At 35.9% G+C, this 22827-nt stretch overlaps 4 protein-coding genes across 5 annotated transcripts in view; 3 read left to right on the plus strand and 1 right to left on the minus strand.

The window, feature by feature from the left end:
- Positions 1 to 648: 648 nt before the first annotated feature.
- cptp (ceramide-1-phosphate transfer protein) lies at positions 649 to 2464 on the plus strand. The gene is made up of 2 exons (XM_084099680.1): positions 649 to 971; positions 1450 to 2464. Exons 1-2 carry the CDS (start codon positions 859 to 861, stop codon positions 1970 to 1972), a joined length of 636 nt encoding a protein of 211 aa, XP_083955806.1. The 5' UTR covers positions 649 to 858; the 3' UTR covers positions 1973 to 2464.
- Positions 2465 to 3384: 920 nt separating this feature from the next.
- ubxn10 (UBX domain protein 10) lies at positions 3385 to 5201 on the plus strand. Of its 2 annotated transcripts, none has more exons than XM_084099904.1 (2): positions 3385 to 3466; positions 4195 to 5201. In XM_084099904.1, the coding sequence occupies exon 2, from the start codon at positions 4196 to 4198 to the stop codon at positions 4832 to 4834; it is 639 nt and encodes a 212-aa protein (XP_083956030.1). In that variant the 5' UTR covers positions 3385 to 3466; position 4195; the 3' UTR covers positions 4835 to 5201. The 2 variants fall into 2 exon arrangements, with proteins under 2 accessions (XP_083956030.1, XP_083956029.1); XM_084099903.1 differs by having other exon boundaries at positions 3433 to 3466; positions 4172 to 5201.
- Positions 5202 to 5474: 273 nt separating this feature from the next.
- Positions 5475 to 15958, minus strand: ddx19a (DEAD-box helicase 19a). Its single transcript, XM_084099297.1, has 12 exons — positions 15789 to 15958; positions 15222 to 15276; positions 14416 to 14448; positions 14038 to 14173; positions 13414 to 13506; positions 12914 to 13016; positions 9606 to 9720; positions 9342 to 9519; positions 8129 to 8366; positions 7883 to 8045; positions 7175 to 7366; positions 5475 to 6542 (listed from the first exon to the last, which is right to left on the minus strand). Exons 1-12 carry the CDS (start codon positions 15843 to 15845, stop codon positions 6481 to 6483), a joined length of 1425 nt encoding a protein of 474 aa, XP_083955423.1. The 5' UTR covers positions 15846 to 15958; the 3' UTR covers positions 5475 to 6480.
- Positions 15959 to 17980: 2022 nt separating this feature from the next.
- The window catches only part of vwa5b1 (von Willebrand factor A domain containing 5B1), a 40597-nt gene continuing 35750 nt past the window's right edge, over positions 17981 to 22827 (plus strand). The window contains exon 1 of the mRNA XM_084099977.1: positions 17981 to 18076. The gene's annotated coding sequence lies outside the window, so the exon portion shown is untranslated. The remainder of the gene's footprint in view (positions 18077 to 22827) is intronic.

The following is a 22827-nucleotide window of genomic DNA, read 5'->3' on the forward strand; positions in this document are numbered from 1 at the left end:
GAGAAGCATATCAATAACCCTCTATGTGTGGGCGTGGCTTAGTGGCCCATTCGTTGTCTATAATTCTAATTAATAATTCTCTTATTTTACCTATTCACTGTGTATTTTCATTTTAATGGCTATCAAAGTCCTCCACGGTTATTATTCAGGAGTAAATTATTATCTAGACCGCTACTAAAGCGAAGTACAGACAGACAGTTCACGTGGTAACTGTTACTTTTCACAGCGCTGGTGAGGTTGGACCAATCATGTTCGTTTGTGATTTCTAGACAGTTTTCATTCAGATTTCAGGGGCGTATTTATGTTTTGTTATCAGCTAAAAATCTGTGGAGTTCATAAATTAAAAAGATTATGGTGTTCAGTGCATAAATGTCTCCAATAAGACTAAAAGCCTACAGATATTTGAATGCGGCTCAATGGAGAATTCGACTTTCTGAGCCCTCAAGCGCCCCCTCGTGGAAGACTACTTTGTGCTTCATAAAAAAGCTAGCAAGAATTGACGTCCAATGTCACGTCGTTGCGTGAATACGTCATGTTCAACCCTATTGGTTAAATTCCCCAAACAACCGCAGACGGCCAAGAACCAACGTCCAATCACATGGACATTTATACCATGTGACATGAAAAATGTGATTTGATTGGCGTAATGTTGCCTACGTTACTTAAAGAATGCAGGAAATCGCAGAAGAGAGGATAAAAGGGAAAGCAAAGCCTTTTAATGATATGATCCCAAAGAAGAACACATAAGATACTTTTTACTTGCTAATTAATAAATAAGGACTTGTATTCCCTGTTATAAGGATTTGTCCAAAATAATCCTTCGTTTATTTCGTGGTAGCTGAATAAGAAATAACAAAAATGGCAGATACATTCAGTCTTCAAAGGGTTTTAGAAACATTCAGATCAAGCCTAACTGAGAATAAGGAGGTTTACGTTGAATATTATATAGCAGGATGGAAAGAGCTGGTCAGGTGGGTACATGTTTTATTATTGTTTTACATAATGGTCTAATAGGGCTACTTTGAAAAGGGTTGCCACGACTCTGGCAATATGAAGGAATTTTTATTTTATATTTAATTTGTATTATGATTTCAAGACCTTTACAATTCACATGAATCAATTTTAATTCATGGAAGAGTCATATTGCCCATTTGAAAGTGTCTAATGCTCAGATATAGAAATAACTAATTACAAATGTCTGGAAAAGTAATGAAAGAATTAATTAGTACAAAAATGTAGGTACTATACGGTTATCCGGACCACACCTGACCACACGTGACCACAACCGATCTTAACTCCAGTGACGGGTAGGTTTAGGGGCGGGGTTGGGGTAGGTTTAGGGGCGGGGTTGGGATAGGTCATCACATGTGGTATGGATAACCGTATAGTACCAAAATGGATAAATATGGATTGCCTTATAATGGATTTTCTGCTCTTTTTCCATACCAGCTTCATGAACAGTTTAGGGAATGTGTTTTCCTTCATCTCCAAGGATGTGATCTGCAAAATCCAGATCCTAGAGAACTTCCTTTCAGGAGAAAATGGATCCCACTATGTCACCATCCAGTCCATGGTGAAGTATGAGTTGGAAAATGAGCTGGTGGACCTCACCAAAAGAGGCAGCCACCCAGAATCCGGTTGCCGGACTCTTCTGAGGCTCCATCGTGCTCTGCGCTGGCTGGAGCTCTTCCTCGAGAGACTGCGGACCAGCGCCGAGGACAGCAAGACCTCCGTCATGTGTTCGGATGCCTATAACGAGTCTCTGGCTCAGCACCACCCCTGGCTCATCAGGAAAGCTGTCGGCGTGGCCTTCTGTGCACTTCCAGGGCGAGACACCTTCTTTAATGTAATGAATGCGGGAGATCAGGTGCAGGTGGTTGCTCTGTTAGGAGAGTCTTTGCCCCTCATCTCTGAAGTATACCAGATCACAGAAGATTTATATGCCAAGAACAACCTCCTGGAGTTACCATAGATTCCTTCCACTAATTAATACATAGTTCTTGTGGCACATACTCACTTATTCACTACAAACATACTACAAACATCACTACAAACATTAGACTTATTTTACTGTCTGGCTGCAAAAAGTTCATTCATTTGGTTTGCCGAAGGCACATGCAATATGCAGATTTAATGCACATTTTAAGCAGGGATCTGCTCATTTTACACAACCTTGTTGGCCGAGTGGGCATTAAACGCTGGGTGTATTTGAATGTATTTGAGCATAGGGAACAATAGAAATGTTTATTTAAAGCTATCTGTTTATGATATATATTTCAATTTAAATTGAAAGTGCTGTATATTTGAATATATAGGTCATTTACCTTTTCCTTGAATGTTAATTATCTTATTGGTGATAATGTTATTTCACTTGAATTCATGTTGAATGTGTGTCTTTGCTGAAACCACAAAGGGGGAGATTTGGTTGATATAATCAATGTATAATTAAATATAATAAAATCTGTGTTTTTGTCATGGTTATTCTTATATTATATCTTGCATTTAGAGGAATACAAACATTGTTTTTTAAACTTAAGCTACTTTCTTTTTTAACTTTCCAGAAGATGAAATGCAATACATTTTACATTTATGATTTAATTTACAGTTTGACAAACAGCACACCACTTAATAAGACATGCAATACTAATTATTTGACGTTCAGCGTGCATTTTTAGGTTATTATTAATATTTAGCACAAAGCTTCCATCCAAAATACATTTGTGATTTGCAAACTTTAGTTTACCAGCATAGATACTTAATCATTCTGAAACTTTAATGCCAACATCCAGCTGCAATAAATGTTAACTTTAGAGGTAATCATTGTTATAATCATCGTTGAACGTTTGTTCACACCTTTTAAACTGCAATTATGGTCCGTAAAGGTGTTTAGGAAATGTAAATGTCTCTATAGTAAAATTTGCACCTAGATGCACAATTATCTGGTCAAAAAGTCCCACATAATTTCATGCGTAATGATATGAATAGAGCAGACTTTTCCACAGCAGCACCAGTGGACTCAAATATTTTTTTTAAAAAGAAAACACTAAAAAAAATGTAAAAAAAAAAAAAAAAAAAGTTTAACAGCATGGTTACTGCCAGAGAAATAAATAAATATATTATAGAAAAAAGTAAATCATATTTTTAGAAGGAGATAGATAACAACCTGAACTGTACCAAAGGAGATGTAGCTGACTGCACTGGTAAAATAAATCAAATCTGCAAAAGTAACCGTTTGGGAGCTAGTTGGATATTATGCAGTATCTCTTATTTCTTTGCAGTGAATACTGTCAAAAACGTTGTTCCAGTAATACGTAATTGTTTACAAAAAAGCTCATTATAGCACTTCCGCTTCAGACGCGTTGCCACGGAGACGCCAGCGCGTCGCAACACCAGCGCCTGAGGAGAAAATGCCTCCTCGCTTGATCTCTTCAACAACGACTGAAAGAAGCAAAACAACACAATAAAGGTACGACATATCTAAGATTTTACAATATAACGATTATTTATTGAATATTTGATCAAATTTAACCTAACTTATAAAAAGAACCCTATATTTGAAGTTATTTGGAGTGCATAAGGTAACGTTAGTTGGTCTATCTATCTATCTATCTATCTATCTATCTATCTATCTATCTATCTATCTATCTATCTATCTATCTATCTATCTATCTATCTATCTATCTATCTATCTATCTATCTGTCCATCTGTCTGTCTGTCTGTCTGTCTATATCTATCTATCTATCTATCTATCTATCTATCTATCTATCTATCTATCTATCTATCTATCTATCTATCTATCTATCTATTCTTTATCTGTCTGTCTTCTATCTATCTATCTATCTGTCTATCTGTCTAAGTTATCTGTCTGTCTGTCTATCTATGTATATCTGTCTTCTATCTATCTATCTATCTATCTATCTATCTATCTATCTATCTATCTATTCTTTATCTGTCTGTCTTCTATCTATCTATCTATCTATCTATCTATCTGTCTATCTGTCTGTCTGTCTTCTATCTATCTATCTATCTATCTATCTATCTATTCTTTATCTGTCTGTCTTCTATCTATCTATCTATCTATCTATCTGTCTATCTATTCTTTATCTATCTATCTATCTATCTATCTATCTATCTATCTATCTATCTCTATCTGTCTGTCTATCTGATCAGAATTCAATGTCCTCTGGAGACAGGATGCATGTGACCAGACCCAAGTCTTCTAAGGGGCGCAGCAGACCCATGATGGCTCAAACTTCGAGTGTGGATCCAGATACGCCTTCTCGGCCCTCGTCTCTTTCACCCCAACCTCCAGCTGCCAAGGCGAATGACAGGTCAAACCAGAGCCTTCGATCCCGAGCCATTCTGAGACGCGGCAGTCAAACAAGTACAGTCAGACCCCCGGATGAGCCTGTCTCACTCAACAAATACAGAGTTCTTCCATCCATTGAGAAAAAAACAGCTACTGACCGGAAGTACAGTCAAAGTGACAGCAGCCACACGATGTGTCAACACACGTCACATGTCCACACAGAGGTCCGGCAGGATGTGATGTCAGAGGGGACAGGAAGTGAGACAGAGGACTCAGGCCTGCTGCTTGCTATCAGAACTCCATGCGGTCAGAGATTCAAGTGTTGTTTCCGGCCAACAGACGAGCTCCGGGCAGTGCTATCAGCCGCAGAGGAGGAGTTCAGGGAGAGGTTTGACAACTGTGTGATCGAGACCATGGATGTACCACGCAGGACTTTCACTAACCTTACAATGAGCTTGGCTCAATGTGGTGTCCTAAACAAATCAGTTGTATGCATTTCCCAAGAAGACACGGATTTAACTTGAAACATTAATGCAGGGCAACTTTCTATGGACACTCGAATAACACTCAAAAATACAGATTTGCTGTCTGATAAACATTTCAAATTATGAATTACATACCTCATGATTAAATATGTGATTGTAAAATGTGTATATATCCAATCAGTTTAAGTTAAAAGAGTTAGAGGATAACATTACAAATAATATCAGATTGAACTGAAGGCAAAAAAATGTTTTATGCCAAAGTCAACTGGGAAAAATTAGTTATTACAGTTATCTAGATAAACGGTTATATATTATAGATAAAAAGTTGCTTAGAGAAAATGAAACTTATTTGTGAGACCATTAAGACTTTTTGAACTGACATTATTTTCTTGATGATTAAAAACATTTCCCCTATATATACACTGAACGTTTTTTTCTTTATGCAAAATAATGACAGTGAATAATTCTGACACAAACTGCACGTCGGATGCATGTTAAAACAATTGCAAACTTTGTTAAAAGTGCAAAAAGTGTTTCTCACAATAAATGCAGAAGTTGGAAAGACCAAAAAAAAAAGGAACAACAAATTAATAAAGTATGAATTCACGCTAAGATTATGACACGTGTTGCATTTAATGCTTGCAAAGAAGTGAAAATGATTGATAACACCACACAGAAATTAGCCATCTGGTAGTTTTATTAATATAAGAATATAGAGGAAACAACTATAAAACCCCAAATGCAGCAAAAGTACAAAAAAACTTGAAATGCTAAATGCAATCGCAAAAGGGTTTCAGTCAAACAAAGTGCATTACTTTGAGCAGCAAAAATGTAAACAAACTAAAATAATTTTGCTTTTCGCAAACAAGAGTAGAGCAGCCATTCCTAACAATATAGCTACAACACAACACTCTTCAGTAGCTCTATGTTCTTTGTAAAAGTGCTGCATTTCCTGCAACGCAACAGAACATGCTAGCAAATGTTCAAACAATTCAGTGCAGCTTAAAACTCAAACTAATATTTGGTCTTTCTGAACAGAACAAAACAAACTTCTTCCAAAAGGTTTTTGCAGTTCAAGTACAATGGCATCATTATCACAATAATACTCTATTGTGTTTTTACACAATAATTCTCATTACAAAATGTCTATTTATTCTTAAGTGCTCTTGAGGAATGTTAGTGTTTCGAGTTGGTCTTGAGGGACTGTGTTATTTGTGCGCGCTTTATAATTTGTGTGCGAATTTGTAGGATGAAATCCCAATGGTTAATTATATTTACCTGAGATTCTCTTCCTTACTGACTTTTCTCTTCTCAGATACTGTGATAGAAAAAATACTGAAGTCTGTTATGATTCTATTCACACGTAAGACCATAAGGTAGTGCAACACTGCAAGATATGCTTCATTAGTCAAGTAACAGAAAAAATGCCTGTGTTAAACTGTCTTCAGAGAAGATTAAATGTAGGAATTAGTATTGCAATTCACTTCTAAATCAAAACACACTCTGTCAAACTGACTCAAAAGGTCCTGTAATAACTAGAAGTTTAGAATCAAAACTATTTGGCATTAAGCTTGAGTCGAAGCGCATTCTTTTGATTATGCACTGATAATTGATGTAAACATCATAAGGTAACAGCAGAACTGATTTTTATGAATATTATAATGTGGATTTCGCTCTTCAACACTTCAGTTGGCGATTTTTTCAATTTCGTCGATATCATCCGTGTCCAGCCTCATAATTTTCTTATCTGTTGGGAAAAACAAACAAATAAAACAATCCAACATTAATTTTATATTATTATAATTAATTATTTTGTAATTTATATACATTAATATCCATTAATTAATTATTCAATAAAAATGTGCATTATATATATATTATATTATATATTATATACTATATTATAATTAATAATAACATTTATGTATATAACTCAGGGTTATTATAGTTCACTAAAACTAGAAATGAAACTATAACAAACAGATTTGTTGCTTGAAATAAAATAAACGTTCACTAAAATCAAATAAAATATACAAAAAAGCCAACATTTCTAATTTTCATTTAGTTTAAAACAGTTTAAAATAAAAATGAATAAAAACTATATCAACCAAAAACTATTAAAAATGACAAAAACACAACAAAATTACTAAAACTTTAACTAAAATGAAAATGGAAAAAATAAAAACGGATTCAAAATATTAATAAACACTATAATAGTATTTCAATGATACTACAATAACAGATATAAATTATATATATATAAAATATTATACAATTAATTACAATTTATAATTACTCATTATTTCTATAATTCATTAAAAATAAAATAATTGTTGGGTGAACTGTTCTTTTAAGAGATAAACTAATGGACAGACTTACTAAAATGCCTCTCGTATGTCTTGAGAATCTCCATGCTGCGCTGACTGTCCACCATGTTGACAGCGAGTCCTCTCTTGCCAAAGCGTCCAGTCCTACCGATCCGGTGGAGGTACGTTTCGTTGTCTGGATTGCCATCTTTGTCCAGTGGAAGGTCAAAGTTGATCACCACTGACACTTGTTCAACATCAATACCTGTGGATGGACCGCTTGATTATTTGAAGATGGCAGAATTTACACATTGGCCCTGTTTACACCTGGTATTAAGATGCGTTGTGGTCGATCGGATCACAAGTGGACGACGCAAAATACAGGTAAACGGGGTCTAAAATGTTTTGAGCTTGTCCACTTTTGACCACTTCCAGAGGTAGTTGAAAACTCATTCGACCAGATTGCTTTCGTAGTGTAAAGCATTCAGCTGGTCTTGTGGCTGTCAGAGCAGAAACTAAAGCTGATGCTCTCCGTGTGTCCATATGCGCGTTCAAATGTAAATTGCGAGAGCTTATTTTGTTGATTTAGATTGAAAGAGCTGGAAAAAAAGCCCTATACATTTACCCACCCGTAGACCCTTTCCTCGAAGAAATCAGGACAGAAGTGGTTGAAAGAGGTGTAAACGGGGCCATAGAGTAGTTATATTACAAATAATTAGAATAGCATATTCTATCAAGGATGTAAAAATCTGATTATATGTATATTAAGTAGTGCACTTGCCTCTTGCACAGACATTAGTAGTGATGAGAACTTTCTCCTTGCCGTCTCTGAAACGTTCAATAACTGCTGCTCTCTGCTCAACCACCATTTCCCCGCTGAGGAGCGCCACCTGGTGGCCCTCTTTAGACAGCTGGCTGGAAAGCCAGCTGGCCATTTTTCGAGTCTGAGAAAAGACGATAACATAAGATGATTGAGCGCAAGAAACAACAAAACACAGAAATATCAACCAGAGGCAAACAGGCTCACATGACAGAAGATCATAGCTTGTGCGATAGTGATGGCTCCATAGATGTTACAGAGAGCGCTGAACTTGTCCTCCTTGCAATTGCAGAGCACATAATACTGCTTGATAGTGTCCAGCGTCTCCTCTTCACGTTTTAGCTTGATGATGTTGGGATCCGGCACGACCCGCTCGGCAAACTTCCACACAGAGTCCTCAAAGGTGGCAGAGAAGAGTAACATCTGACAGCCTTTGGCCAGCATTCTGTACGAGACAGGAAATAAAAAACGTTTATACTCAATCTAATGCTAAACCATGTTGCCACTTCTTTGCATTTTAAAAGTCTTAAACCAAAAAGACAGAGAAGCTTAAGGATAAATGTGTTGTTATTTTTGTGGAAAATATGCAAAAGGATTAGTGGGAAATAAGAATGTCAAGAAATGTTATCTTTGTGTTCATATTAAAAAACAAACAACAAAAAAATTAACAACAAAAGCTCAGATTTAATGACTAATTTAAGTTGTGTAAGGAGGAACATATTTTCCTAGCACCTCGAAAATAAGTGTTTTCCATGGAATCAATTAAAAATGTTAAAATTATTTAAGACTATAAAAAAGCATTTATTTTACAAATATAATTTTTACTATCGTGATATTTTCTTGGGGTTTGACCTAACAACTTTAAATGTCAAAAAAGGTCAAATGATGGGACATTTTTTAAGATACATAATTTTGATACTTGACACGCAGTCATTAGGATCATGAGGGTAGACCACGTGTGAACTTGCAGTCATAATATCAGTAATAATATCAATATAATATCAATTCCTGTTTTGTCATTTTTACGTTACATGACAACAAAATTGCATCCTTTCATGTTGGATATGAACAATTCTCAAATACTAACAGTTTTTTTTAAAAGAAAAATGCCTCTCTGCCTAATTAAGTAATAATAAAAGTAAAAAAACTTTTTTTCTTTTTTTTTTAAACTTTAAGCAAAGTTCTTTCAAGAATTTCAGCATTGTAACAAAGAAAATACACTTTTTCAAACAAATATCAAATCGGAAAATCATGCACATATTTAAAAAGGTGTTATCAAGTCATTATATGAAATGCATTTTTTATGTTTTTTAATAATAATAAATTATTTATTAGATCCAGACACACACAAAATAAAAGTCTGTCTGTATGCATTTGCCTGGTTTGAAAGCCAATTCTCCAAACACTAGGGAACGTTCACCTCTGAATGCGGATGCTCTGGTCTTGGTGTCCCTGTGTAGCGATCATGACATCAGCCTCATCCAGAACAAACACTTTGATCTTTTTCGGGTCGATGAGCTTCAGCTTGACGCACCAGTCCAGAACTGTCCCAGGTGTGCCGATGACGATCTGCTCCTTGATCTTAACGCCACGCTCCACTGACAGAGGGCACAGAAGCCATCATGCATTTAGATCTGGTTTTCATGTTTACGCAATATTCTGAGGCTTAATTTAAGCCACTTACTTTTATGTCCTCGAACAGCATATGCCAGTGTAACTTCAGGATAAAACTTGCCCATTTGCGTGATGACTTTACCCGTCTGCAGAGCGAGCTCATATGTAGGAGAAATGCACAAACACTGGAAGAAAGACACAGATTGGACACCAAAGTATTATCAACATTTACTTATGACTTTTACGAGTTCATGCAAGAAGATATTTTGCAGATTTGGTTTTCTTTTGTTCCCTTTTTGAAAAACAAAAACAACAAACCTTTTTTGCAACTTTGCTTTTCATTTATTACTCATTATTATAGACAAGTGAACAGTCAGTAAACAAATAAGAATACACTAATTACAAGGCTAGATAAATACAATATAACAGTAACAAATAAAGTAAGGTCTAACAGTAGCATTCAGGTACAGAAATGTAATAATTAAATGTAAAATGACTATATAGTGTTCACTGTATAAATTACATATAGATTAATCTTTGTTAAAGCTGTGTTTTGTTGTTTGGTTAACATTAATGACAGGGTGCGTCTCCATCAGATCGCTTGCTTCCTAGGTCATGAATCAGTAGATCATCATGTAGTGAGTTGACTCACATGATTAATGTTTCACGCTTCAGAACTTCCTTAAGGGAACATAGTGAGCATCAATGCTCCCTGGTTTTCACAGTGCATTGTGGGACTTTTTTAGGGAGTGAAGTGAACGTTTCAGTGCACTGGTTGGATTTTGCGATTGAGACAGCTCTTAAAATGGCCGACTCCCTGATCAGTGACCTGACTACTGAACTAGGGAGCTGATTCGAGACGCAGACACCCATAGACAGCAGCAGGTATTTATAGGCTGCTGTCACTTTAAGACCTAATGCATGGATCCAATATAATGATACACATCCGATATCTTTCTCAACTGTTTACGACGTTCACTTAAGACATAACCGAGATGAGACTTGCCAAGACGGGTATTCTGACATAATTTTGTGTGTCTGTGTCCGTTCAAGTGCAAGGAGACATGAAAGAGGAATCAATTCGGTGTTGCGCTCAATCCGATATTGTAACAGCGCGCAAGTACCGAATTGAGTTCTCTTTAGCCTTTTATTGCGCTGGAATGGTTTAAAGTTGTTTGAATGTGTGAATTGGCAAGACAAAACGCAAGCAAATGATAAACTTTCACTCTAGGATAGTTAAAATTTGCAATTAATCCTCAAATCACAGACGTGCCGAACCGTGGGGCCAGGTCTGTATGGATCACAGATTAACTATGATCCGTTCCATGCCTGGCGCCAGGACACATGAATTGGGGGGCATTTATATTTCTCAGGGGCTGGCGATCGGAATTGAATTGCGTTCTGGGGGAGATGAAGCATTATCTAATAAAATGTGCACTAATTCGCATTAAAGTCCAGAACAGAAATCTGAACATTGGATCAAGTCAGGTTCAAAAATCTTGTTTCATTTTCTTGACATATTTGAGTTTAAAGATGGGATTTTGAATATCTATTTGTATCACTCCATAAATCAGAAAATACTGTCAACCGCTAGGAAAACAAATTCACCATTTTTTTTTATTCCTATGTATAAATCAGGCAATTTATACATAGGAATAAAACTGGAAAGTTTGGTGTATGAGAAAACGGCCTTTAAAAATATTTATCGTAATTGAAATCTACAGATGCAGACTAAATGTAATAAAATAAACACTTAAAGTAGTCTAAAATAAGGCAAACAAAATGGCCTAAAATGTCAAAATTGATCAAAGCTTGAAGAAACACTGGTTTTGCCTGTAGTATAGGGTTGGGCGATATGCCCCATTTTCATATCGTCCTATCGTCAGCCTGTGAGATCGGCGATACACGATATTATCGTGAGGGGGGCGGGGCTTACTTATTTGATTATTAACTTGCTTATTTACTCATCAATTTGCTTGTTTTATTACTTCGTTTTAAATGAGAATCTTTTTCTATTTTGCTAGCAAAGGTGGAGTGTTTATTAATAGGCTAAATCAGGTTATTTCCTGGTATAGTGAGGTAAAAAAAAGATCCTAATCATTCTTGTATCTGACCGTTCTTGTATATTTCAACATGTCAGCGGGAAATTTACGGACACACATTATCCTCTCATGCCATTACAGATGCAGCATTTTGCCTGTAGGCTACTTCTGCACGAGATGAGAACACGTTTTAATTTATTGGGTCAAGAAAGAGTCGGAGTCTGCGATATATGTGCTCTCTCTGTCTGGATGCACTTCACTTATGCGCACCGCATTTCAATAAGCCCAAATAACGCGGGTTTTAAATGCCGGGAGAAATCAGAGGCAAAAATCTAAAAGTCGATCGGTTATAGGCTACGCCTACTTAAACTTATGACTCGACTCTGATAAAGGAAAACGGGTTTATCCGTTTACATGACCACATGCATTGTCAGTTTATTCAGCATAATCGAGTTAATAACGTGCATGTAAACGCGATCATTCCCTGAAAACGAAAGCAGAAACGGACTGCGCTTTCGCTGCATTAACGGCGCGTTCTCTCAGAGACGACGGTGGATATAACGGTACAGCAACTATCAATTTACTGGCTTAATATTTCTCTTGTGGACTTACATTATTGACAGTAAAAAAATTAGAAGAATATTTCTTGTTAAACAAGTTTGAAGTTGCTTGTGATTTTCACAGATGGCAGAGTTTCACAGATGCTTCGTGAACTAAAGACTTTATTAGGCCTAGGCCTATATAATTTTATTGATATTATTATTATAATTAATATTTTGTAATTGTACTGTTTTTAGTGTTATTAGTGTCATTAAATATTTTGTTAATGTGCTATGGAATGTGCCGCGTCTTCATCTTGGCTCTGTATAAGAATGATGCGTCTGTTAAAACAAGCACTCTTGACAATTTGTGAATGGATCACCTTGCAATTAAATTTCGTTGTGGGATGTAGTTTTTTTAGTCTGTTTTAAAAATATTTTCTTTGAGGAGTCCTCATATACGCGCGCGTCGGTGATGTCGCAAGTGTGGTTATGTGGTGATGTCGCAAGTGTGGTTATGTGGTGATGTCGTTATGAATTTAGGCAAGGCAAATATAATTGTAGTTCCTAATTAATTTAATAACTATACTAGCTTAATAATAATAATGATTTAATACATTAATGGGAAAACGAGCCAATTATCGTATTGATATCGTCAAAGGCATCTGCCATCGGCGATATCTCAGCCTATCGTCGATACACGATACTATCGTCTATCGGCACAACCCTACTGTAGTATCTTGCCTTAGGTCAGAATGAAAGGGAACATTACAGTGAATCTCAGTTTTCAAGCTCACCTGAGGCCATTTTAAGCCTGGGTCCACATGACTGAGCATGGCCAGCACGAAGGCGGCTGTTTTACCAGTGCCAGACTGAGACTGAGCGATCAGATTCTGAGGTCTGCGAATGAAGGAAAAAGTCTGTTCATATGAGTGTTACATGAAACTTACTTCACACTTATACTCTCAGAGATTTCACATAACAAACTTTATAATGGTCCAATATTGTGCATCAAATATCCAATCTGTGTCAAATACTGTACGTTTATCCAGCACGCCCCACTAATCTCAGTGAGATAAACCACATTTGTCTCTCTGCACACGCTCTTTCTGCTCTCTAATGACAAACCACACTTTTAGTTAAACAAAATGGAACTATGGAACCTGCCAGAAGTGATTTTGTTTAATACTGAGTGTTTGGAGACAAAGTGGCTAAAATGCAATTCACTTTCGCTTCAAACCCTCAATATGACGTCTGTATTCAACTAAAATTGAATGTATAATATATGTGGACTTACGGTTCGGCGAGCATCATGGGAAGGGCATTCTCTTGGATTTTAGAAGGTCTGTTGAAGCCCATTTCATAAACGCCTTTGAGCAACTGAGGTTTCCTGAGTAACAAAAATTTTAAGTAATAAAATTGAAACATGCGAGCCACCCGAGAAGTGTCGAAGCTTCCAAATATATTGCATTGTCTTATTTCATCATTTTAAATATTCAACAGTCTGAATGCTAGCAATACAAACTCCAATTCAAAAGTGGTTCTAATATTCATCACAGCTGCATTTATTTGATCAAAAATACAGTATAAACTGTATACAAAATATTCTTACAATTTAAAATAAGTTACATGATCCTTCAGAAATCATTCTAATATGCTGATTTGCTGCTCAAGAAACATTTGTTATTATTATCAATGTTGAAAACAGTTGTGCTGCTGTATTTTGTGAAAAAGTTCGTTTTTCAGGATTCTCTGATGAATAGAAAGTTAAAAAGAACAGCATTTATTTGAAATAGATTGTTTGTAACAATGTAAAAAGTCTTTCACTTTTGATAAATATACTTTCTGAATAAATAAATAAAGACCTTCACAGTTCTTTTCCCTCAGATGTCATTACTTTAACACCATATGAAGTACTCACAGTCTCAGCTCCTCAAAGGTCTTGACTGAATACAGAGGTGAGTTTGGGTCTCTCTGAAGAACCTCCACTTGGTTTGTGTTGTTGACCACATTGCTTCTGATTAATTTATTCAGGAGAGACTGTGTGGCTTTGTCCTCTGAAATAGTATATTTGCAAAGAAGCAGGCTTACAATTATGTTTTTATTTGGATTTGTTTTATATACTGTCAATCAATAAAGTTTAAGTGTCATTTGAATAAATACCGTAAGATGCAGCCACTACTTAAATAGCTCAACAGTTTTAAAGTCAGAATTATTCACAATAGCACTAAATGTGTATTAAGCAAATTAATTGGCTCAATTTAGATTTTATGTTGACTGTAACGGTTTAAAAATGAACCTTTTTCCTCTTCTTCGGGTTTGTCAACATCATCTACATGAGGGGAAAATAAATGACACATAAGAAAATGCAAAGAAATCTTTTTATGCAATTCTTGCTAACAGTTGTCTTTTGTAACAACAGCAACACATCTCTATACATCTTTAATAGTTCACACACAAAAATCATGTACTCACTTTCCAAACCTGTATGTCTTTGTTGCTTAGAGGAACAAAAAAGGACATTTTGAGAGAAAGACTGGTAGTTTCTTCGACCAAGTACCAGATCTTTTTAATTAAATGGAAAAAAATCTGATTCAGTCAAAATAGTTCACCAAGGAATGCCAAGGTTATTAGTGAACATAGCATAGTTTTGGTCAGTTCCTCATAAAAAGCTGCTATACAGTATTGTGCTGGAGAAGACTTGAAATATAGCACACAAGTCATATGGAGATATATATATTTACTACTCAGCTATTTATTTATTACTGTATATTTTTAAATTGCAATTTTGTCTCTTTGCACTTCTGGTAATGTTAGATGCTAAAATGAATTTCGTTGCTGAGTAACTTGCTTGTACTGTGCAATGACATTAAAATGCTATCTATCTATTTTTTTGACACTTCATAGTGCTTTTGCCTACTTTTTGAAGCTTTAAAGCTCCAGTTCCCATTCAGTGACAAAAAAAAAAAAAAACTAACTTACATTTTTCAAAGGTTATTTTTGCGTTTCGCAGAAATCATACAGGTTTGGAACTACATAAATATAAATTTCTGGGTGAACTATTATTTTAATGTAATATAATAATGTTAAACCTTACTAACTTACCATCAGTCCCATGTAAAGCTGCATCTCCCGCTTCCAAAATCCGCGAGTTCTTAATCTGTTAAACAACAGAATTTAACGTTACATTTATAGAAAATATAAATACCATGCAGAGTCAATATTCACTAAAAAAACATTCACAAATTAAGCATCTGTCAATAGAAACGTATTAAATTGACCAATTATTTAAATCAAGTAACGTTAGACATATTTGAAGCTTGTGTAAGTGTTAGCTAGCCATAAAAGACACCACGTTAATTTAAATTACACAAACACTCACTAGCTTTCAAACAGCACAGGCACAAATCACATAATGTTAGATGATGACAGTTATGTACACTAACTTAATAGTTAAGTGGTTAAAAGTCAAACTGTAGTCACTAAAACTGTTCTAGATTTAAAATCTCATACATATATATCTCAAACCCATGATCGAAACCGTGTTTGGACATTCAGAAATGCCGTCTAGGTAGGAAGCTCACGTGGATTTGGGACGCAGCCCATCCCTGACTCACCGCCCGCTAGTGCGCTAATCCGTTACAACACAATTAAAATCACATTTTCACTCACAGACTTGGGTGTAGACTCTTGTTGGTCCACAGCTAAAGCCCACGAATCGGTTGACATGGCTTCTGTCGCAGATATATGAACTATTAAACGGTCTTGATAAGTCTTTAAATGTGCCGTCCACTTCACTGACTCAGCTTCACGAGAACGCGCAAACAAAACTGACAGTCGGCGCGCGCACTGAACGCTGTCCGGCCGGAAGTCAGCACATGTTACCCAGTTCCAGTTTACTATTCACTGCAAACAATTTCATGTGTAAGTATCTGTGTTGTAGTCTAAACCAGTCTTAAATATTAAACTAGGTTAGTCTATTTTTCTAAAAAGCAATTTGTGCAGACAATTATCACGACATTTCCCACTGTAAATACTCAGAGGCCTATGGTAGACCAATACCATTTTTTTTAATGTATTTTTTTATGCGTTAGGTTTGGTCCTCCAAAGTGTACACACAATAAATAAATCAATATTAAACATTGAAACACACACACACATATATCCACTATTTTAAGTTATTTAACATCTAGTTAAAAAAACAAAACAAATTGTGATTTTTGTGTGAGCGTCCCAGACAGCAACATAGTGTCGGCCCAGATCCGGCCCACATCTGGGCCATGTGGAATCCATGTGTACCAGATGTGGTGTGTGAATTCTGTCTGCCAAATTACAATTCCACTATATTCATATGGAAATTGATTTTCTAAAAAAGCATTAAAATCTCCCCTGAATATAATCACTGTTTTACTTTAAAATGATGTAAAAATTCCTGTTAACTCTGGTATTTTGGAAGAAATAGTAGTTTTACACTATATAGGGACAGAATACATATACACAATGTGTTTTGGCTACACATTTCTTGACTAATACCTTTGCATATAGGAAGCCATAGTTGATGTAACCATGGTAATAAGGTGCAATGCAGGTTTTCGTCAGTGGTTACTATGGTCTTATGAGAAATTCCACAGTTAAATTATGGCTACTGTGGAAGTGATTTCCATTAAAATATTTAAAATCTTCTTCTGACCTAATTAAAACCCAGTATACAGATACAGTCAAATCCTCATATTTTGTACTATTAAGGAGCCATGTACTTCACATTTGTTAATTTAGCAGATGCTTTTTTCCCCCCAAAGAAATGTTATCAGGTAGAAATCTTGTATATTGTCAGTTCTCATAAACCTAAGAAAAGTCATGAAGCTTCAACCTGATACCTCAGTTTTAGAAATGATTTATTAATTAACTTAGGTGCTTTGTCTCAAATACATTTTTGCATCACAGCCAATATGATTTTGTTTATTTGTGCTTGCTTATTCATGAGGAAATTCATCATAATTGAGAATCAAATGCATGCGTTCAAAGAATCTTTATTATTTAAAAAGATCAACATGTATCTGATGTTTATGCCTTACATCCATAGCGTTCAGACTTTAGCCGTTGGGTTTGACATATTTTCTTCTTTATTGCAGATGAAATGATCTACGGCCGCTGCAGCCCTCCTCCTGTCCCAGCAGATGAGATAAGAGACATTCAGAGAGCGAGCAAGAGAGAGAAAGAGAGACAGTAAATAGCACATGTTAATTGAATTGAGAAACAGAAGCTGAGATTCAAGCCAAGGCAGCACACATCACTAAACACACACACTTTCTCCAAACAACCTGTTGCCTTTTAAGAAGCCCCGGAGGCTCCATATTGATTGTCATGGTTACATCCTCTGCAAAAGCAGATTAATCACACACGCCACGGTCATATTAAAATCAAGGTAGTGAGCTTAGTAGTCACTGGAGGGAAAACATGAATGATGGAAGGACAGACAAAGACAGAGATGGAAACATGCATGATCTCTCGCCCTCCCCTCGTCTCCCCCATGGTGTTCATTTCAGCCTGTGGTACCCCGGCCATCAAATGGGATACATGAATGGGCTCTCGTCACTGATTACGGAGAGACAGAGAGGTGGATGAGTGGGTGGTACAGATGCTGAGGGGAGAATTGAGCGTTGGCGGGGGGTGTGCTGGGGTTCCTGTTAATCTGTTGCACAGGACAGCTTCCAGCGCCTGTGTTTCTGCCACAGCTCCTCTGAGCTTCATAACCACATGTTGCTGTGCTGATCGACTGCGTTAACGTTCCTCCAGCTGCTTCTATATCTGTCGGTCTCTCCACCTCCCTCCCATCTTCGTTCTGCTCAGTTGTTGTGCTCATCTCCAAAAGGCAGAGAGCTTTCCGGAGTTGCAGCCGATTATTTTGGACATCACCAATGCAGGATTCGAGAGAGAATTGTGACCGCTGCAGATGTGAGGTAAGAGTCCTGCTTTGCAAAAAGTGCATGAGGAACTGAACTCTGAAATCTTATGGTGAAGTAGGAGGCATTTTGTTTTAGGTTTAAGGTGAATTTGGGAAGTGTTTGGAAAACCTCTAAAAGAGATTTCACGACCTTGCAAAGTGATGCATCTGTAGTCAGCTGATGGAGATGCAGGATCAACAGGTGGTTGTTTCTGTGCCGCGTCTCCCGCGGTGTGTGTGGTGGCAGCCGTGGAGTGTGTGTAGTGGGGGATTAGGCTCTTTTTCGTTGGGAGTGATTCACACTCCATTGAGGATGGATGGGAGGCGGGGGTTGGTCATTGTCTGTCACTTTGGGTTCTCCTCATTTGGGTCCCCTTGAATAGAATATGGAAGAAGACCAGAAAGAAATCTTTTTTTTCATGCATTTTCAAACAAAATCAATCTCGTCATTGAGGGTGAAATTGAAATTGATTTTGACCTTTACCTGGTCTTTTCGGTCTGCTAGGGTTATATAAAAAGCTTAAATGATTATTTTGTGTTTTTAATATCAACGTTTCACTCTTAAAAATAAAGGTTTCCAAATACATTTTTTTCGCAGCGATTAGTTCGCTTAAAAGAACCATTTGTTTTCTTAGTGTGGAGAACATTTTAATAATCGAATCTTTGTTTTCAACAATAAGGAACCTTGTGCAGTGGAAAGTTTCCAGAGATTCTCCATGAAACCATAGAATAACCTTTATTTTAAATGCATGATTTATATCATGTTTTAAGATGATATTGACACCTTTGCTTTGTGCAGAAATGCCCGCTCCTCTCAGGACACATGATGGCAGTGTTTGACCGGTTTGCTGTGTGTGATGGCAGTCAGGGGCGAGGGGGAAATCTATTGTACTCGTCTGTCCGCTCTCATCTTGTCACGAGGCACTGTGCCAAAACCTAATCCATTAGAGAGGGGGTGGCGTTCCTCTGTCTCTGAGTTATGGCCATGTAGACACCTCGATGAAAGCGTCTGTTTCTTTTCTGTAATATCGGGAAGCTGTTTAATCTCAGACATGTATGTCCTCTGAGAATAATTGCTCATAAATCTGGAAACTGGACGAAAAACAAGTCAAATTTCCAAAACACTGACCCTCTGTGGACGTTAGATGGAAATTAGAGGATTGATATAAAGTTAAATCATACTGCAGTTTGCTTTTAAAATACTGTGGGATATTGTTGTTTGCTCAGACCTCAGGAGACTTAACGAAGTAGAGAGTTTGGGAAACCTGTTTGGAAACCATCAGAATTTTCTTATAATTCTGTTTGATGACTTGAGCTTTGAATACAAGCTTTATCAACATCTGTGATAAAGCTTATATTCAAAAGCATAATTCATCAAACAGAATTATAAGAAAATTATGATGGTTTCAAATAAACAGAGACACAAATGTTGATATTCAGTAGGACTATAACATTATAGCATTAATAGTTATCCTAGCAGTAGTCGATATGGGCTTTTCAATGCCTGATGCAATTGCTGTCACAAATGGCTGGACCAAATCGCAACAGTTCATTTTAATTAACACAAAATCAAAAAACACTCAGAACTCTTGAAAAAAGCAAACAGAACAACCACTATATACTGACGAAATACGGATTAAGGACACTTTAAACTCAGGGAAATATATACAAAGGATAATCAAAGGGAGGAAACAAGAAACAGGTGTGGCAACTTAATCAAACAATGAGTAACCATAGCAACAAATGCAAACAAAGGAAACAGAACATGGAAACAATGAAAAACCAACTCAAAGTCCATCTCAAACACAACAAACATGATCTACCATGACAATTGCAAGGTGTCTGACAAATAATATAATGTTTATATATTATAATGAATTCAAAAGAGATGTCAAATTAATATTAAATATATTAATGTTAAAAATACTAATATGATCACAATTTATACAATATACTCTACCATTCAAAAGATTGGGGTCAGGTAGAATTATTTTTGAAAGAAAGAAATGAATACTTTTATTAACTCTGAATCAACATGCTCCAATGCAAAATTTTCTATATATTGTAATCATTATGTTCACAACTTGTAATAATTACTTCAATGAGCTCATTGTTTCTGCCTTATTAAGTTCATACATTGTTAGACAACTACGTGATATGTATATGTACATTTCTGAAATACATTACTTGCACACAGTCACTCTAAATTGTAATGTAGACACATGCATTTTCTGTATTCTGAAAAGCACTATACAAATAAAAGTAAGTTGAATTGCGGAAGAATGCATTAAATTGACCAAAAGTGACAGTAAAGACAATTATAATGTTGCAAAAGATTTCTATTTCAAATAAATGCTGTTCTTTTGAACTTTATTCATCAAAGAATCCTGAAATCCAAAGACTCTTTCAAAAAAAATATGAAACAGTACAACTGTTTTCAACTTTCATAATAGCCAGAAATGCAAATTATCATATTAGAATGATTTCTGAAGGATCATGTGACACTGAAGACTGGAGTAATGATGCTGAAAATTCAGCTTTGCATCACAGGAATAAATTACATAATTAAAAAAAAAAAAAAAAATCAAATAGAAAAGTTATTTTAAATTGGAACTCTTTTTACTGTATTTTTCATCAAATAAATGCAGCCTTGGTGAGCATAAGAGACTTATTTAAAAACAAAAAAATAATTCTTACTGACCCCAAACATTTTTATGTTATAGTATAATATCACAATCTTAAAATGGCCAAATATGTCTATTACTCGACAGTATATAAATAAGATTTAAGAAAATGTTGAATCATATTGAATGCATTTTGAAGTCTTTTCTCAAACTCTATAGTGTTCTTCAGACAAATCTGAGAAGCAGAAAAGTCTAACAAAAGTCAACAAAAGTCTTTTATTCTCATTGCTGTGTAGAAGAAATAACTATGTACTGTCTGTATATAATAAGCCATCTCATTTCTGAAATTGTTATTGCTTGAGAAACTTAATGGAGATTTCACATGGAGAAAAAAAAACCCAGACACAAATAAGACGATTGCTGACATGAGTATAGAGATTTAAATGATTGCGGATAACAGCTCAGATCATTTGGTCTTGGAAGAGGGTTCATATTGAGACCTTTGATTGCAGACTTTGTATTTTTGCAAATTTGAGCACAGTTTGAGACATTATTCAGAGAGATCTGTTCTGAGAATATTGATGTCCTTTTCCAAGGAGAAAAATCTGTGACGCATTTGCTTTCAATTTCAGTTCCATTACTGTTGTCGTGGAAATATTGAATACGAATATAACCAACTAAATCTGACTTTTGAGCGTAGAATCTATTTCTCAGCTGATACCTGACATGACTCCCAAGTTGCTCTTTGTAAAAAATAAGTTTTATTCACGGCCAGGAGATCACTGGCCACAAAAACCAAGTGAGTCGCCTGAATAGAAAGATACATGTACATTTGAATACATACATATAGCTGAGAAAAAAATCAATGTCACTCAAGTCTTCTTCACTTTGATTTGTTCTGGTGATTGGTTTGTAATGATCTAAGCTAATCATATGACTGTTAGTTCTACTGTGTTAAGGACTTTTTGGTTAAGTATGGCCTTTGACCTGAGCATCCTTAGTCTCCATTTCTCTGGACATTTAATGTTGAAAATACCCATTACATCAAACATTTCTATCACACTGTCTAGAAGAATCAATTGAAAAGTTAAAGAGATCATTAAAGAGTTTTACATCACGTTAATCGCTTTTTCTGGCACAATCATTAAGAGAACTGAGACACAGACGCTGATCTGTATCGTATAACTCTTCTGGTTTTGTATTCCCATAGTCTGAAGTTCTCTGCGCTGACCTCAGGTAAAAACGGACGAGTCTGTAACAGTGCCAGTGGCTTTTTGATGTGCCAGAGGCTTCTGTTCCCTTTGATGGTGCTGATCCAGACCTGAGCTTTGTGTGCCACAAATCCACCCGTGGGACGGGGGGGTGGGGTGGGGTGGATCTGTCAGAGGACTTCATTTAGACACCAGAGAGGCATCCAGAGCGATACGGATAATAATGTTGTCCTCTCATCTTCATCAGTGCTGTAGGACAATGATGAGTTATGATGTGTGACGTCTGTGAATATGAATGTCTTGTTTTTTACAATGGCCACAATGGCCACAGAAATACTGGACACTTAAGCCACACATAAATTGTAGAAATGTCACTGCATTAGATACGAAATATTCAACCATCTGGATTTTTATGTCTCGTCATCTGTATTTATTAGAAGGGGCAGATTTGCACAAACACACTTTTCAAACAAAACTCCAGAGTTTGTATGTATGATTAAACAGTAGATGTTCCGTTCAAAATGTATTTTTAGTCATTTTCTGGTGATCAAATTTTAGTCAAACATGTTCTGTAAATATTTTTTCATTTTTTTTTCAGGTCATATATTTTGAATTAAGTTTATTATTCTTATTTAAAATTTTGTACTTAAACCTCACAAGACGGTATTATATTCATGCTTAAAACAAAACACATTGCAGTAAAAAAAAGAAGAAGTATTATTCAGGTCCTTCATGCAGTTTTGCTTTTTAAGTAAATTTAACTTGTTTTAAGGATTAAAACAAGATATTTTATCTAGACGTTCATACAATGTCCAAAAGCATAAATAAATGTACACAGGCCCCAAGGAGGGAGGGAGGGAGGGAGGGAGGGGTTGGTTGGTTGGTTGGTTCATTTATTCATTCATTCATTCTGCAAGACATATTGTAAAATA

The sequence above is a fragment of the Abramis brama genome (genome assembly GCF_963993115.1).
Source record: "Abramis brama genome assembly, chromosome: 22".
In the NCBI taxonomy this organism is placed as follows: Eukaryota; Metazoa; Chordata; class Actinopteri; order Cypriniformes; family Leuciscidae; genus Abramis; species Abramis brama.